Raw genomic sequence first — 18,374 nt, forward strand, 5'->3', positions numbered from 1 at the left:
TGGCCAATCCACCTAACCTGAACTTCTTTGGGCTGTGGGAGGAAACCGGAGCACCTGGAGGAAACCCACGCAGACACGGGGAGAATACATAGACAGTGACCCAAGCCGGGAATCAAACGCAAGTTCCTGGCGCTGTGAAGCAACCTTGCTAACCACTGTGCTACTGGACCCGGCCTCTGCTACCTCTCTGGGAAAGGGAATGACGCAGATTAATGGCCCACTGAAGGGAAACACTTCCTCCAGTTGCAGACACTTACTGCAGATCTGGCTGTCATGGATCAAAGATATCCACCAGCTCCCATATGCCACGGCTGCAAAAACATCACTTGCCCAGCTATCTTTACTGTTTTATTTAACCAGTCATTTCAAGATTTAAAAACTATTTTGGTTATAAACTGAAGCAACACCTAGACCTGCCCAGTACCAGCTTAAGCTACTTCCCCAATTTAACATAGAAAATAGCAGGAAGAGGCCATTCAGCCCTTCTTTGCCATTCATTACTATCATGGCTGGCCAAAAAACTCACCAACCATTCACTTATCTGCTCATCGATTAATGATTCAGCTCCCAGGTCCCAGTGATGGTCTCCATCTCCCCCTCTTAGCCGCCTCCTCTGTTGCAGAAATTCAGAGGCAGCATGGTAACACAAGTGGATAGCACTGTGGCTTCACAGCGCCACGGTCCCAGGTTTGATTCTCCACAGGGTCACTATCTGTGCGGAGTCTGCACGTTCTCCCCATGTCTGCGTGGGTTTCCTCCGGGTGCTCCGGTTTCCTCCCACAGTCCAAAGAAGTGCAGGTGAGGTGGATTGGCCGTGCTAAATTGCTCTTAGTGTCCAAAAAGGCTAGATGGGGTTATTGGGTTACGGGGATAGGGTGGAAGTGAGGGCTTAAGTGGGTCGGTGCAGACTCAATGTGCCGAATGGCCTCCTTCTGCACTGTATGTTCTACAACAGCACCTTCCTCTCTCACCAAGTTCCCAAACTCAACTCTTGTTTTGAGCTGCACACAGTGATGAGCTGCCATCTTACTTTATGCTTACTTACTCGAATTGCCAGAGCAAGTTCGACAGTCTGTCTGCTCTTCCCCGCTACTATTTTTCAGCTTACTCTAGTCTAAAAATGACAATTGACGCTCAACCAATTATTAATTTAAATCAGAGGATTTAACCCACGCAGTCACAGGGAGGTGCTGGTTTAGCTCACAAGGGGCTGGTTTAGCTCACCAGGCTAAATCGCTGGCTTTTAAAGCAGACCAAGCAGGCCAGCAGCACGGTTCAATTCCCGTACCAGCCTCCCCTGACAGGCGCCGGAATGTGGCGACTAGGGGCTTTTCACAGTAACTTCATTGTGAGGAAGTGAACAAACGAACAGGGTGGACTTTAGGACCATGAGGGTACTGTGGTCACAGACAGAACAAAGGAAAGCAGAAGTTTCATAGCTCGGGAGAGGGGAGCTTTGCCTCATGGTGAGCATGGTGCAAAGGATGATGGGATTACAAATGCAAAGTGACCAATTAGGATATAGGGCCAGGTCAGGAGGTGTATAGAATGACCAATGGGAAGCTTATATGTGAATCTTACTGTGATTTTGAATATATCAGCAGAAGCTTCTTTGTATTCTGTCTCTCTTTATTCTGGGCTCTCAGAAGACAGTGTGTGTGTCCTGAGGTCCTATGGATTGAGTCAGCCTTGCAAGTTGGTTATTATTAAATGATATGATACCTGCAAATCCATCTCAGATTTTATTGAATCTAGACTGACAGCAAATTAACCAGGAATCCACATTTGGTGCCGAAACCCGGGATTTCTCGACTATCTTGCCTTTCATCTGCGAAATCAGAATTGGAATGCTTTCAGACGGCGAGAGAGGAATTATGGGCCCACGATATCTTTATATCGCTTTTCCTCTGTCTCGTATTCTGCTAACAGTCTAATCACTCGCATTTGATTAGGTTCGATTGCCTCGACGAAATCAAAGGTCAGTCTGATGGATTCAAAGATTTTATTTCAGTCATTGCAGGTTTGGTTAAGTTTTGGAATGAGGCGAACAGTTCAGTTGGTGTCTGATGGGATGTTGCCTGCTTCCTCAGTTGCATGAGGCGAACAGTTCAGTTGGTGTCTGATGGGATGTTGCCTGGTTACTCCGTTGCATGTGAGTAGCAAATTAAAAATATCAAATTATTACTGAATACTGAAACCTCCGGTCAGACATCTCTAACGGGACGTTAGCTGATGGGTGATCTGTGGTCTCCAGGAGGGACGTATTACGCGGAGGAGTTATTAAGGGTCTCGGCAGACAGCAGTGACTTACGAGGAACCCCTGTATTTTAAATGACAGTAGTCTGGAACAGTGCATCTCAAACTATCTGATGTGGCGTACCGGCAGTTTTTTTCCCAATGTGCCAGGGACCGGTGAGCGAAACAAGCCAATCCAGGATTACTGTCTCTTTCTTTTCTGGAAACACTCCACGTACCGGTGCGTACACGTACCACACTTTGAGAGGCACTGGTCTAGAATATTAGCAGCTTGCTGCCGCGAGGGGAAATTTGTAACCAATATAGCATTGGAGAGTATAACAGTTGTTACAGACTAAATGTCCTGCAAGTTGTTAGGGACTGTTATGTATAAATTCAATTGGGTTGTAACCACAAGAAGTTACCTGTACTAAGTGCGTGGTGTTTAAGAAAAACCAAATAATGGCAAGTATACACTCCATGCGGTAAGGAAAATGAGAATAGACAACAGGGGGTTGAAGAAAACGGAGCTATTGTCTCAAGTAAGCCAGGGCTGGCGGGCTACATGATTCAGTACAATGTTTGACGTCAGAGTCAGGAAGTCAGAAGGAGAGAAACAGGATTGGTTGACGCTCCTGCAATTAATAAAGCAAGATAATCAGTGCATGATACAAAATATCAGCAATTACCATTCCTATGGGAAACGGAACGCACTTCCTACAAAAGAAAACCCCAGTGAGGGATAAGGACCTTGTGGTCACTGATGGACTGAGTTGTGGGCTGCTTCTAAGGGACATGAGGACGCTTTTATGGTGCTACTGCCCCGAGGTAGTCAGATGCCTTGGAGGTAGTGGAACAACCGGAATGGCTATTGTGTTACCTTCCTGAGTGGCGCCAGCTATGGTTCACGGTGATTGGATTTGAGGAAAGCACCTCACAAAGGGTCTATTGACACTGGTCTGCGAGATGGATGCATTTACCATTGATTTTCCTGCACAGTTTACAAATCCTGACATGTAAACACGAATAACAAGGCTGAGGGATAGTTGCTAGTCAGTATAACTATAAGAAGGATATAAATCCTAAGGGAAACACGGTAGTATTGAGGATGGCTATCTATCTAGTCAGATTCAGTTCGGGGTTATCTCTCATAGCTTGGTCATGGGGATTTACCTGCTGCATGGATTGATAATACTTGTTATTATAATTGTAGACTGCACAATCATTGGATGCTTTAATATGTGTTGTACGCTGGCTAGGGCTCGGATGCTGCCGATAGGCTTGGCCCATCATTATTCACCAAAGATGACATCTCGTCACTGGTGACCATGACACCAGACGGAAGAGGACGGAGAGCCAAAGGCTGTAAAAATGTGATGAGGTGTTTATGTACGGAATACCGGCTCAGTTAAGTTCTGTTAACGGGCCTCATTTGATTGGACAGATTAACAAGGAGTTCTGCTCCCAGTTGGGGATATGTTAGCAGTTAGACTGTGTGGACAGACCGCAGTCAGCCGGGTTGGTTGAGAGACATAATCAGACACTCAAAACTAGATTGGCTAAATTAAGAGCGGACACGGGGCCGACATGGCTTAAGTTGCTCCCCGTTGCCCTCATTCAGCTGTAGGTCACGCCTGCAGGATCGGCCTGGCTCTCTCCTGCCGAGTCTTTTCCGGCAGGCCCATTAGAACTCCCGGGAACCTGCCTGTTCCCAGATTGGTCCAGTTTCACCATCTGACTAAAGAAAGGACTAACTATGTTCTAGCCCTCACTAACGCCCTCAAGGAGCTCCATGGCCAGTACCGTGCAGCTCACTCGTCACCGTCCCTATCACATAGCTCGCTCTCAGTGCAGCCTGGTCGTTATGTCATGGTCAAAAATTGGACTCGGAAAGGGTTAGAGCCACGATGGGAGGGGCCTTTCCAAGTTCTCCTTACCACCCCGACTGCAGTTAAAGTGGAGGGGTGGAGTGTTTGGGTCTACCTCCACCACTGTAAAAGGTCGGTCACTAACCTGCCTCCCTTCCCCAGCGCTATTTTACAGGTGTGAAGCATGATGGGGTGGCTACACGCCGCCTGTGTGATCTTCGGCAACGCCTCGCTTAGAGTGACATCGGCGGCGGTAATGGAACAGGGGAATATCATCTACATCTGTAACCCCAACCGAAGTACCCGGACATTCCACCTCTGCAAAGATGAAGTTCTTCGCTGCCCCCATATACGAGGACGTGGTATCGACTCATGGAAGGTCATCCGGTTAACGGACCATTCAGGACTTATGACGCAATTGCACCGGTCCCAACAATGGGAAGGGAAGACTGCATGGACATTGCCTTGTTTTTGGAGCATATGTAAATTTGATTTTGGATGTGTTAACCTTGATGCCTTACAGGTAAAATCAGACTATGAGGAGGGGGTAGGAAGAGGTTGTGAGAGAGAAAGAGGGACTAGACAGAGGAAGGGCTGTGTAAGAGGGGAGGTACAACCAGACGTAGATTATCAGGAGATGTACTTAATTTATTTAGGATCCGGAATGAGGGAAACCTGGACGGTATGAATCTCTTCTAGATTTACCACCGCTTGTATGGCCAGGGGAGGGTTGTCTGCTACCCAAACCCCACATCGGTGTCTAGGTTATGTTCTGTTTCACCGCTTTGGGGCACTCCCCCAACTGTGGTTCATTGTCAGAGTTCCGAGCCACCGTCCGCGCAAGTTACTCTTCCTTCCGATCCAGGTTCGGCCCACCGGCTATTCGCCTTCCCCTTCCTGGGGATAATTCCCACTCTCACTAGGATAAGCTTCAACGGTGGAGGGCATATATACCTAGCCCCTTCACTCCCAATAGAGATTCCCGGTCATATGAGAATTGTTTCAGCAGTGAGAGGTACGGCTGTTTGCTGGTAGAGATGAAAATGAATATAACATGTCTGTCCTCCACTTGTACTGATCCAAGGTGTTGCATAACCCTGACATCAGGTCAATGTGCCTGTTACAATGCCACTTGTGTCCCGTTGACGCTAGGCATCCAGCTCCTTTGTAGCTGGGCGAATGTCTCTCATATCACTGTTGAGTCTAGGGCGTTCCGCATTGCTATGAGGCCCGAATGGGCGTTCCAAAGCTGGATGAAATGGGCTACTGGGGGTTCCCTGCTCAACCAATACACTGATTGTGATGCTAGCCGGTACACGGAGCAAGGATACTACTTTTTCTTTAATGGTACAGTGACCAATGTTTAGTCACTCCCATTTCCCCGCCAAATTGCTATCGGGACTCTAGTCCCCACCACAGTCCCCTGCCCCACTGAGTGGATACTGCACCATAAATTGGCGCGTCGGTCAGTCTCAACCAAATTTTTCGAAGGTTGGAAGAAACCTCAGGTTCCAGCACCCAACCAGGGCCACTCAGCCGGATGGGGGGTTCCTTGGCGGTCAACGATAGGAAGTATTTTATTTGCGGCCTTACCATCCTGGGAAACAAGACCTTAGGGGCCCTTGGGGCACTAACCAGGGAATTATCTCAACTCAGGTTGTTTGCCATGCAGAACCGTTATGCTCTTGACTATCTCGCCTGCATCTTTGTGGGCACGATCATCCTTAAATGCGTGATGGGTAAAATGCAGGGTGCCGTGGAGCCGCCAGAGTCTTGACTGTTAGGATCCACGAGCATGCAGCGGCCGATGAGGTGCTGCAGTAGGATTTAGAAGTGCAGCAACGCGTTTTCTTAGTTGAGGGGCCATAACTGCAGGTAGGAATGATGGGTTATCATGAAATGATAAAAGGAGGGAATGAGGAAGTGAACAAACGAACAGGGTGGACTTTAGGACCATGAGGGTACTGTGGTCACAGACAGAACAAAGGAAAGCAGAAGTTTCATAGCTCGGGAGAGGGGAGCTTTGCCTCATGGTGAGCATGGTGCAAAGGATGATGGGATTACAAATGCAAAGTGACCAATTAGGATATAGGGCCAGGTCAGGAGGTGTATAGAATGACCAATGGGAAGCTTATATGTGAATCTTACTGTGATTTTGAATATATCAGCAGAAGCTTCTTTGTATTCTGTCTCTCTTTATTCTGGGCTCTCAGAAGACAGTGTGTGTGTCCTGAGGTCCTATGGATTGAGTCAGCCTTGCAAGTTGGTTATTATTAAATGATATGATACCTGCAAATCCATCTCAGATTTTATTGAATCTAGACTGACAGCAAATTAACCAGGAATCCACAATTGAAGCCTACTCGTGACAATAAGCGATTTTCATTTTTCATTTCATTTTCTTTTTAAATTTAGAGTACCCAATTCATTTTTTCCAATTAAGGAGCAATTTAGCGTGGCCAATCCACCTAACCTGCACATTTTTGGGTTGTGGGGGTGAAACCCACGCAGTCACAGGGAGAATGTGCAAACTCCACACAGACAGTGACCCGGAGCCAGGATCATACCCGGGTCCTCAGCACCATAGACAGTAGTCCTCACTAAATTTAAATCAGAGTTCGATAGATTGTCAAAGATGTTTAAGGATTCGGGGGGGAGACAACCCCAGGAACGATAGGGGAAAAATACTCTTAGACCACCTCAGACACCCAAAGCCACATTCTAAAGCCAAATTGTTGCATTCTCACACTTACAGATCTGTTCTGTTTTTCTTATTTCATGTTTTTGTAGTTTCTCTTTTAACTAAACATTGGCTAGATTGATTTTGGTGGACGTTCTTGGTAATACTCAACAATTAGCTCCATGCAGTATTCACGCTGTTAGCAATATCCTTGAATAAACAACCATAAGGCAGGAGGCAGCAAGTACATTTTTATTGAGAGACTTGGTGTTTTATTTAATGTCCAGACACATCCAGATGGTCAATCGACGCGCAATTACTCACAGGTGGCTTACAGAGGCAGGGGTTTTGTGGAGATAGCCAGCGTATCCACTCGTGGCCAGTTGTCCGAAGGAACAAGACAATCATACGTCAGTCCGTTAGGTGCAGATTCACTCAAAATTTAATTAAGAGATGGGCAGCAACGCTCTTCATTATCTTCATTTACACAGAAGACCAGAGAGTACAGCGAGGTGCTTGTTGAATTCGGAATGCATCAGCTACCAAGGGTTTGCAATAATAGGAACAAATTATTATTTTATAATTCATACAGCCTGAACTCCCCAGGCATTTTGCTCTCTTGAATGTTTCATTCAGAAGACTAGATATTTTCCTCTTCGGTGTCACATTATCAACTACAAATTGCCTGTATCGGTTCATTGCGAGCAGAAGGCTGGCTAAGAACGTATGCATTATAAAACAAACCAGAAGGCAAATAATTCTTGTTACCAAGGTGCGAGTGGCAAGTTCTTGATCCCTGCACAAGCGACGCACCTGGCCATTGAGAAATCAAAAGCCCGAGCAACCATCCATCGCTCTGCACTTTGGGAAGCAGCAACATTCTTGGCTGACCATTTGCTGCTGTGGGTACAGATGTTCCCTTACCGGGGCGTGATTTTCTTCAAGCTTCGGTTGAGCTACAAAACAAAAATGAACTAGCATGAAATATTCTGGCCTGATGAGGTAAGGCACGTTCAGCAGGTCTCCCTCCAGCGAGCGTTCTATAATGCACAACATATCATCAATCTGCTGGTCAAGGGGGAGTTGGTCTATGACAGTGGGGGGGGGGGGGGGGGGTCTTTGCAGGCTGATGGGTGCCAGGCAAAAGAAACCAGTGTGAAATGACAGCCTACCTTTTTATGCCTTTAACGCCTTGCAAAGCTTCAAGTTTGAGGGAGAAAAATATTAAAAATGAATCCATTTTCCCCAAACACTTCCATTTCTCTTATTAAATTCCCTCCAGAGACTGGAAATCTCTCTCTCTGCCAATTGTTGGGATACCTACTTTAAACAAGTGGCTCCCCACCCCAAGCCCAATGGAAGGAGGCCCATATGGGAAACTTCAACCAAGAGGCCACAAGGTTGCAGGGGCGAGAACAATTTCACATGTACTGGTACGGAACGGAGCTCCTTCGTGGAGGACGACATATTACTACACTACATCTGGTTAGGTTATAATACTCTCTATTGAGCAGCACGGTGGCACAGTGGTTAGCATTCTGCCTATGGCGCTGAGGACTCGGGTTCGATTCCCGACCCTGGATCACTGTCAGTGTGGAGTTTGCACATTCTCCCCGTATCTGCATGGGTTTCGCCCCCACAACCCAAAGATGTGCAGGGTAGGTGGCTTGGCCATGCTAAATTACCCCTTAATTGGAAAAGATAATTGGGTACTCTAAATAAAAAAAAATAAAAAACATAATATTCTTTATTATTGTCACAAGTAAGCTTACATTAACACTGCAATGAAGTTACTGTGAAAATCCCCTAGTCGCCACATTCCGGCACCTGTTCGGGTACACCGAGGGAGAATTCAGAATGTCCAATTCACATAACAAGCACGTCTTTCTGGACTTGTGGGAGGAAACCGGAGCTCCCGCAGGAAACCCACGCAGACACGGGGAGAAAGTGCAGACTCCGCACAGACAGTGACCCAAGCTGGCCACTGCGCTACCGTGCCATCCAGGTTCATCAATCTCCAGCATTTCTGGACACCAAAAATTGCCCAGAATAAAAAGATAAATGACCACTGCCATTTTGGAAGCCCTGAAGGATCTTTGACAGTACGAACAGTTTAGTGTCATGATATTTTTGATATATGTTGCGCACAGAAGGCCTGTTAAAGACAATATCCAACTTCAGTTTGATATAAACCTCAATCCACTTCGCAGGAAGTTCAACCCACTCAGAATCATTATGGTGCAGGAGGCGGCCATTCGGCCCATCGTGTCTGCATCAGCTCTCCAAACGAGCATAATGACAAAGTGCCATCCCCCAGCCTTTCCCCCACACCCCTGCGTTAAAATACCCTCTTGATTACCTTAGCTAGAATAGTGTGTACAGTTCTGGGCACTACACTTCTTTTGCAAATTACGTTAAATCTGTGCCCTCCCTCACACTTTTCCGCATTGAACACCATCTGCCAACTCCACCAACTTATGTTCTTTGAAGTTCTCCACTGTCCTCCTCGCTCAGTGCTTCCAAGTTTCGTGTAATCCACAAACTTTAAAATTGCCCCCTGCACGCTAAAATCTGGATCAGTATACATCAGGAAAAGCAAGGATCTCAATACCGGCCCCTGGAGAACTCCGCTACAAACCTTCCTCCAGCCCGAAAAATATCCATTCCATTTCTCAATGTTCCCCATCACTCAGCCAAGTTTGTATCCATGTTGCTACTTTCCCTTTTATTCCATGAGCTGTAACTCTTCTCACAAGTCTGTTGTGTGGCACTGCATCAAATGCTGACAATCTTGCTGAAAGGTTACCATAGCGACACAGAGAGAGACACTTTTTACTTTGAACCTCCACATTATACACTTCAGTGAATTTCACCTTGTGGTGTAAGTCAGAGATTGAGGAGCAGTCGAGTTAGTTCCACGTTGTCACTGCCTGATCTAGAAGGAGCTTAATGAAGTCAGCGAGTGGAGAATAAAACACAGACTCACCTCTTCAAATTTGTGAATCTGCCGGATGAAGAAGTCACCGTATCGTCGGGCCACCTTGGTGTCTGCAATGTGGATCATGTCCTAAAGCAGCAGCGAAAACAAGTTTTAGCCAGAGTTTCAAATGTTTCCACTGCAGGTAAAGGTACTTCTGCCATATATACACCCCGAAGTCTCAGGTTCAATTCCCAGCCTGTTCCGGGTCAGCCAGGGCAACAACTGAATGTGGTGCAGTTTGCCTCATTACTCTAGGGCAGCGCTCCCACACTTTGTCGTACTGTAACCACGTTCCAATGCTTAACAATCTGTGCAACACAGAGAATGGAGAGGGTTGCTGTTCTAGGGTGAAGGGGGGGGGGATTGTTGAGCAGGGAAGTGGGGAGTTGCTTAACGGGGCGTGGGAGAATTATAATTTTCTTTATTCAGAGCAGTGTGGCAGGCTGCAAGGGAGAAAGATGGATCCTCAGGTTTCAAACCTCCAAACCGCCCGCATGCTCTCGGACCTTGGAACCATTTGCTGGGCTCGCAACTTGCCGCGGCCTCGTGACCTCAATCACTCACCTCGCGTCCCCGTCAGGTGTTGTGACCCACGGTTTGGGAGCCCTTTCCCTAGGATCACATGTCGAATGTTTACCTGGGTCAAGTCATGTGGATTAAGTGTCATGAAACTGGTAGAGTACAAAGGAAGGGCTCTTCTCCAGGCAAAACCCACCTTATCGATGTAGAAGTCAACCTCAGAAGCAGATTGAAATTCGCCGTCCAGGGCCGAGATCCCACTTGTCCACACCAGGTTCTTCATCTTGTGCTTGAAGACCAAGAGGTTGATGCGGAACTCTTGTTCGGTCATGTCGAGAAATCCAGCCAGCTTGATGACTGGCATTGTGGTATACAGCTTTAAGAAACTGCATGGGGAGAGAAAGCAACCAGAAAGCAATCAACCAGAAATCAACAAGTAAAGATGGGCAGCCATAACGATACTGGCCGCAAAGCTGATGCAAGATATCTTCAGATGGTTATTGAATGGACCGTTTAGGTCAATTAATGTCCCACTGAATATTTACTGATCAGTGCATTCTTGAGACCCTCGTTATACTCACCCAAGTCTCTTCTAACATCATCTTTACTCAGTTGATGTATCTATTGGCTAAGTCCCACCCCAAGATTTCAATGCTGGACTGACTCCAGACTAGAGTTACACTTCAATCTGACACGGTAGCTCGAGTGTAAACGTACACGTGAAAATTAGGTTACTCTTGAGTGTGAGGGAGAGAGAGGAGAGAGTGAGAACAAGAGAGAGAGAGAGAGAGAGAGAGAGAGAGAGAGAGAGAGAGAGAGAGAGAGAGAGAGTGAGGGGGAGAGAGTGAGGGGGAGAGAGTGAGGGGGAGAGAGTGAGGGGGAGAGAGTGAGGGGGAGAGAGTGAGGGGGAGAGAGTGAGGGGGAGAGAGTGAGGGGGAGAGAGTGAGGGGAGAGAGTGAGGGGGAGAGAGTGAGGGGGAGAGAGTGAGGGGGAGAGAGTGAGGGGGAGAGAGTGAGGGGGAGAGAGTGAGGGGGAGAGAGTGAGGGGGAAGAGAGTGAGGGGGAGAGAGTGAGGGGGGAGAGAGTGAGGGGGGAGAGAGTGAGGGGGGAGAGAGTGAGGGGGGAGAGAGTGAGGGGGGAGGAGAGTGAGGGGGGAGAGAGTGAGGGGGGAGAGAGTGAGGGGGGAGGAGAGTGAGGGGGAGAGAGAGTGAGGGGGAAGAGAGTGAGGGGGAAGAGAGTGAGGGGGGAAGAGAGTGAGGGGGGAAGAGAGTGAGGGGGGAAGAGAGTGAGGGGGGGAAGAGAGTGAGGGGGAGAGAGTGAGGTGGAGAGAGTGAGGGGGAGAGAGTGAGGGGGAGAGTGAGGGGGAGAGAGTGAGGGGAGAGAGAGAGGGGGAGAGAGTGAGGGGGAGAGAGTGAGGGGGAGAGAGTGAGGGGGAGAGTGTGAGGGGAGAGAGTGAGGGGGAGAGAGTGAGGGGGAGAGAGTGAGGGGGAGAGAGTGAGGGGGAGAGAGTGTGAGGGGGGAGAGAGTGAGGGGGAGAGAGTGAGGGGGAGAGAGTGAGGGGGAGAGAGTGAGGGGGAGAGAGTGAGGGGGGAGAGTGTGAGGGGGGAGAGAGTGAGGGGGAGAGAGTGAGGGGGAGAGAGAGTGAGGGGGAGAGAGTGAGGGGGAGAGAGTGAGGGGGGAGAGAGTGAGGGGGGAGAGAGTGAGGGGGGAGAGAGTGAGGGGGAGAGAGTGAGGGGGAGAGAGTGAGGGGGGAGAGAGTGAGGGGGAGAGAGTGAGGGGGGAGAGAGTGAGGGGGGAAGAGAGTGAGGGGGGAAGAGAGTGAGGGGGGAGAGAGTGAGGGGGAGAGAGTGAGGGGGAGAGAGTGAGGGGGAGAGAGTGAGGGGGAGAGAGTGAGGGGGAGAGAGTGAGGGGGAGAGAGTGAGGGGGAGAGAGTGAGGGGGAGAGAGTGAGGGGGAGAGAGTGAGGGGGAGAGAGAGTGAGGGGGAAGAGAGTGAGGGGGGAGAGAGTGAGGGGGGAGAGAGTGAGGGGGGAGAGAGTGAGGGGGGAGAGAGTGAGGGGGGAGAGAGTGAGGGGGGAGAGAGTGAGGGGGGAGAGAGTGAGGGGGGAGAGAGTGAGGGGGGAGAGTGAGGGGGGAGAGAGTGAGGGGGGAGAGAGTGAGGGGGAGAGAGTGAGGGGGAGAGAGTGAGGTGGGAGAGAGTGAGGGGGAGAGAGTGAGGGGGGAGAGAGTGAGGGGGAGAGTGAGGGGGAGAGAGTGAGGGGAGAGAGTGAGGGGGAGAGAGTGAGGGGGGAGAGAGTGAGGGGGGAGAGAGTGAGGGGGGAGAGTGTGAGGGGGGAGAGAGTGAGGGGGGAGAGAGTGAGGGGGAGAGAGTGAGGGGGAGAGAGTGAGGGGGAGAGAGTGAGGGGGAGAGAGTGAGGGGGAGAGAGTGAGGGGGAGAGAGTGAGGGGGAGAGAGTGAGGGGGAGAGAGTGAGGGGGAGAGAGTGAGGGGGAGAGAGTGAGGGGGAGAGAGTGAGGGGGAGAGAGTGAGGGGGAGAGAGTGAGGGGGAGAGAGTGAGGGGGAGAGAGTGAGGGGGAGAGAGTGAGGGGGAGAGAGTGAGGGGGAGAGAGTGAGGGGAGAGAGTGAGGGGAGAGAGTGAGGGGGAGAGAGTGAGGGGAGAGTGTGAGGGGGGAGAGTGTGAGGGGGAGAGTGTGAGGGGGGAGAGTGTGAGGGAAAGAGAGGGAGGGAGGGAGAGAGAGAGGGAGGGAGGGAGGGAGGGAGAGAGGGAGAGAGAGAGAGAGGGATGGAGAGGGATGGAGAGAGAGGGAGAGAGAGTGAGAGAGAGTGAGAGACTGAGTGAGTGAGGGAGAGAGAGTGTGAGGGAGAGAGTCAGGGAGAGAGAGTGTGAGGGAGAGAGTCAGGGAGAGTGAGTGTGAGTGAGTGAAAGAGAGAGAGAGGGAGTGAGTGAATGAGAAAGCCCATTTTACTGATCAAATGTTATCCTCTCCCACCCACTCTGCAACTTGCTAATATCATTCCCCAATTCTTCCATTGCTAAAAAGGCTGAATCATAAAATGGCCTAAAAAGGCCATTTACTCATTGCTTGTAAATGGTTCCATCGAGACAAGTTATCCTGATGTAACTTGTCATGGATTAAATATTTATTAATTTATTTTTAATTTAGATTACCCAATTCAATTTTTTCCAATTAAGGGGCAATTTAGCACGGCCAATCCGCCTAGCCTGCACATCGTTGGGTTGTGGGTGTGAAACCCACGCAAACACGGGGAGAATGTGCAAACTCCACACGGACAGTGACCCAGAGCCGGGATCGAACCTGGCACCTCAGTACCGTGAGGCAGCAATGCTAACCACTGCGCCACCGTGCTGCCCCGCCATGGGTTACTTTACGTACAATATATTATTATTGCAATATACTATTATTACATATACACTAATAGATGGAAATAGTGCCAGCTAATGCTGTTATATTCTGAGCTCACGTACCTACGTATGGTGGACAGTACAGACTGTTGCTGCACCTCATCCATGAACACTTTCAGCTGCTGTAGGAAGGGTTCCTTGTGGTAGTTGGGATGGACTGAATCATAATTTGGCACCACCGGAGAGAGGAACTTAGGACAAGCAAAACTGAACAGTTCCTCAAAAATCTGCATCTCTCTATCGGGGACAAAAAAAAAGGAGCAATTATACACACACGGGGAATATCAAATTGGGAGGTTGTCAAAAAATAAGCCATTGGAAAAGCACAACAAACCAAGGAGAAAGCTGCAACATACAAATATTTAAAAAATAAATTTAGAGTACCCAATTCAATTATTTTCCAATTATGGGGCAATTTAATGTGGCCAATCCTCCTAGCCTGCACATCTTTGGGTTATGGGGGTGAAACCCATGCAAACACGGGGAGAATGTGCAAACTCCACACGGACAGTGACCCAGAGCAGGGATTGAACCTGGGACCTCGGCTCCGTGAGGCAACAGGGCTAACCACTGCGCCACCGTGCTGCCCTCCAACATACGAATATTTACTGCACTGTTAATACCAGACAAATGTTGGCTGTGGTGCTGCTTCGGTATTCAAATAATAGCCACCCATATCTCGCTATCTCAGAATTGTTTTATGATAGGGACTTGCGGGAATCTACAAAATATCTCTTTTCTCAGCCAGCGACCTAGGGAAGCCACGAGGGGTACGGTAATATAGAACAAGGGCCAAGCCTTTCTGGGACTGGGATTGATCCCTGTGCCTGGCAAACTTATTTCTCACCCTATTTATCACTCTGAGAAAGATGAGAAAGCCATCTTAGCGACTCCAAGCTAGTTAACACATTCAGGCAAGCTTTTAGTGAAAACGTCAATGAACTAAAAACAATTCTATTTATACATCTGGAAGAACAGTTTCTAAGCAACCTCAGATGGCTTACTCTGAAACTGTCAGTTCTCAGATGATCCTTGTGGCTTATATTAGAACGCCAGTAGGTGGTAATGTTGCTCCACGGGAGCTTCATTCTTTATGGAACGTAGAAGGTACCACAGCTCAGCTCGAGTTGATTACATTTTTTAAAGAGAAAAGGTGGGTAGATATCTGAACACAGAAGGGTAGTTTTGGATCACTCTTTTAGAGGCATCACAGCCAAGTCACATGGCCTCAACGTCTGGAGAGCAGTTGACCGTCCCATACAACAGCCTGGTTTACAAAATGTGTGACAAAGGTAAGCAAGGGACGGTGTTATGTGGGGAGGTGTCAGAGTGGAAACTAGTTAGCAGTGGAGTTTCAGAAGGGTTGGTTTTGGAATTGCTATTTAGAGAATGGAGTACTGTCCACTGTTTGCAGATAACAACAGGATGGAGCAGCTAACAATGTTTTTTAAAAAACAAAATCCAATTAAGGAGCAATTTAGCCTAGCCAATCCACCTCCCCAGCACATCTTTTCGGTTTTGGACGTGAAGCCCACGCAGACACAGGGGGAATGTGCAAACACCACACGGAGAGTGACCTGGGACCGTGTTCGAACCTGGATCCGCGGCGCCGTGAGCCAGCAGTGCTAACCACTGTCACCTTAGTAGCTAACAGTGTTAATAATCCAAAGAGATCTGCAGCTTCTTAAGACAGTTAACAATGGAAATTCTGAATAAAATCTCAGGTGTCAATTCAAAACCCATTTATTATTTCATACGACCTCACGTGTTCCTCAGTTGTAGGTGGGTTGGGTCAATGGGCAGGGAGCTGGAAGATGAGGCTGATCATCGTTCTGTTTGCAGCCTTGAGGTTAGGCAGAAGCAGCAAGACTGGGCCTTACTGCCTGAGGTTAACAAAGCAGGCAGAAATCTGTGGAATATACTGAATAGATGGTTAAACCCATCAGTTTGTGTTCCTAGGTGGTGACAAAGCAATAAAAATGGTGGGATATATTAACGAGGATTGTGAGATATAACGGAGTGATGTGGAAATTGTAGTTGGACCACCGCAGCCGGTTATGGCCAGCATTAAGGGTAAGGTGTAGGGTTTTTGGTGGGAGGAGTAGAACAGTCCTGAGGAGGTACACAGGCTGAGAATGAGGAAAGATTGGAACCTGCGATTGGAACCCTCTGAACAAAAAAAGGATGAGGAAGAGGAGGGAACTGAATAGAAATAAGATCTTTATATATATATTTGGATCAGAGAAGGTCTGCCAGCGCTGATTTGAGGAATAGCGATAAAAGTTTAACAGTTAATGTACGTATGCATTTCTATTATGACGTTCACGCCAACAGAACATCCTACATGACTGATCGGCAGACCTGGCGTCTCGTACATCCCTTTTTGAAAAAGAGAATTGCTCCAGCGCTGGAACCTGTGCCGAAGCAGCAGAATTCCTGCCAAATTCTCTCTACCTCGCGATCCTCCTTTGACCTGCTGCCTTTAAACCTACTGCTTTGGTCAAGCTTTTGGTCAACTACCCTATTATACCCTCATGTGGCTCAGTATCAAATTTTATTTGATTAATCTTCTCTGAAGTGCCTTGGGTTATTTAAACGTAGTGAAGGCGCTATATAAAGGAACGTTGTTGCTGAAGTAGTTTTGTGCGCAATCACTGCCGCAGGAAACGAGGCAGCCAATATGCGAACAGCAAGATTCCACAAATAGCAACAAATTAACAGATCATCTGTTAGTTGAGGGATGAATGTTGGCCCGGACACCACACACCCTCCTGTCTTTGAAATAGGTGGATGGGAAAGATCTCTCAGTATTGAGAGCAAAGTTTAAGAAATCATCTGAAAAATGGCACCTTGCACAACGCACCTTACACAGAGGTGGGAGCCTAGGCTACGTGCTCAAGTTTTAAACACTTTATTTTCTCATGGGTTGTGGCCATCCCTGACAAGGCCAGCATTTGTTATGTATGAATTCGGTGGCATCGGTCACTCGCCCCACAAGCCTGCTCCGCCATTCAATAAGATCATGGTTGATCTGATTGTAACCAAAAATCCACATTTCCATCTAACCCTGGTAGGCCTTCACCCCCTTGCTCATCAAGAATATTATACTCCTGCCGTAAAAATATCCAAAGAGTCAGCTCCTACTGCCTGAGGGACAGAGTTTAAAAAAAATAAATTTAGAGTACCCAATTAATTTTTTCCAATTAAGGGGCAGCCTTAACCCTGCACATCTTTGGGTTGTGGGGGCGAAACCCACGCAAACACGGGAAGAATGTGCAAACTCCACACGGTCCAGAGCCAGGATTGAACCTGGGACCACAGCGCCGTGAAGCAGCAGTGCTAACCACTGCGCCACCGTTCTGCCCTGAGGGGGACAGAGTTAAAATTACCCACGACCCTCACCAAGGAAAAAAATCCTCCTCGTTTCTATCTCAAATGGGCCATTCCATATTTTTTAAACAGAGGTCCCTAGAACTAGATTCTCTAACAAGAAGAAACATCCTCTCCACATCCATCCTGTCAAGACTTTGTCAGGATCTTGCAATTTTCAATCAGGTCTTCTCTTACTCTTCTCCAGCAGATACAAGCCCAACCGTGGGCAGCACGGTAGCACAGGGCTTTACAGTGCCAGGGTCCAGGTTCGATTCCCCGCTGGGTCACTGTCTGTGCGGAGTTTGCACATTCTCCCCGTGTCTGCTTGGGTTTCCTCCGGGTGCTCCGGTTTCCTCTCACAGTCCAAAGACGTGCAGGTTAGGTGCATTGGCCGTGATAAATTGCCCTGAGTGACCAAAAAAGGTTGGGAGGGGCCATTAGGTTACAGGGATAGGGTGGAAGTGAGGCTTAAATGGGTCAGTGCAGACTCATTGGGCAACCCTACTAGTCCAGGTATTCGTCTAGCAAACCCCAGATCCACAGAAATGTGGCTGACTCTGTGGCTGAGATGAATGCTGGGCCAGCCAGCGACATCCACATCCCATGAGTAAATAAAAAATAGAGTAATCCAGAGACCTCTTATTAATCCAGGGGCATGGGTTAAAGTTCCAGCATAGCAATTGGAGAATTCAAACTAAATTAGTTCAATAAAATCTAGAATTAACAGACAGTCGCGGTGATCGTTGTTCTGGAGCGTTGGGTATAGTTTGATGGGCCTGAAGAAGTCTTTGTGGTCATACATAGGTAATTCAAAGTCTATAATGACTCTTAGAACTATTCACAAACACACAGTAAAGGGTAGAAGCCAAGAGCTGTCTCCATGCTTGCTGGTACACACGGCTCTGTCCCAGGCTAGACTGACCCGGGGTGCGGTTCAAGTGCTCTTACATCACTGTGGGGGCGGTACTATACTCAGTCTCACATTAACCCTATTTGTGCCAGGTCTTTATACTACAATAGTGACCCGGAAACTATTGGATTGTTGTTAAAAATACATCAACACCCTGACCAGTACAACTCCCTGTTTGTTTGTTTAAAAAAAAAATTTAGAGTACCCAATTCATTTTTTTCCAATTAAGGGGCAATTTAGCGTGGCCAATCCACCTACTCTGCACATTTTTGGGTTGTGGGGGCGAAACCCACGCAGACACGGGGAGAATGTGCAAACTCCACACGGACAGTGACCCAGAGCCGGGATCGAACCTGGGACCTCGGCGCCATGAGGCTGCAGGGCTAACCC

General features: G+C 48.3%; 1 protein-coding gene across 1 annotated transcript in view; it reads right to left on the reverse strand.

The window, feature by feature from the left end:
* Positions 1–7,019: 7,019 nt before the first annotated feature.
* Positions 7,020–18,374, reverse strand: part of LOC119956381 (eukaryotic translation initiation factor 3, subunit 6 interacting protein) — a 34,729-nt gene continuing 23,374 nt past the window's right edge. The window contains exons 12-15 of the mRNA XM_038783551.1: positions 13,766–13,939; positions 10,479–10,668; positions 9,770–9,850; positions 7,020–7,739 (exon numbers count right to left, since the gene is read on the reverse strand). Of these exons, the coding sequence (XP_038639479.1) occupies positions 7,704–7,739; positions 9,770–9,850; positions 10,479–10,668; positions 13,766–13,939 (481 nt within the window). The 3' untranslated portion in view covers positions 7,020–7,703. The remainder of the gene's footprint in view (positions 7,740–9,769; positions 9,851–10,478; positions 10,669–13,765; positions 13,940–18,374) is intronic.

The sequence above is a fragment of the Scyliorhinus canicula genome, chromosome 23, assembly GCF_902713615.1.
Source record: "Scyliorhinus canicula chromosome 23, sScyCan1.1, whole genome shotgun sequence".
Classification (NCBI taxonomy): Eukaryota; Metazoa; Chordata; class Chondrichthyes; order Carcharhiniformes; family Scyliorhinidae; genus Scyliorhinus; species Scyliorhinus canicula.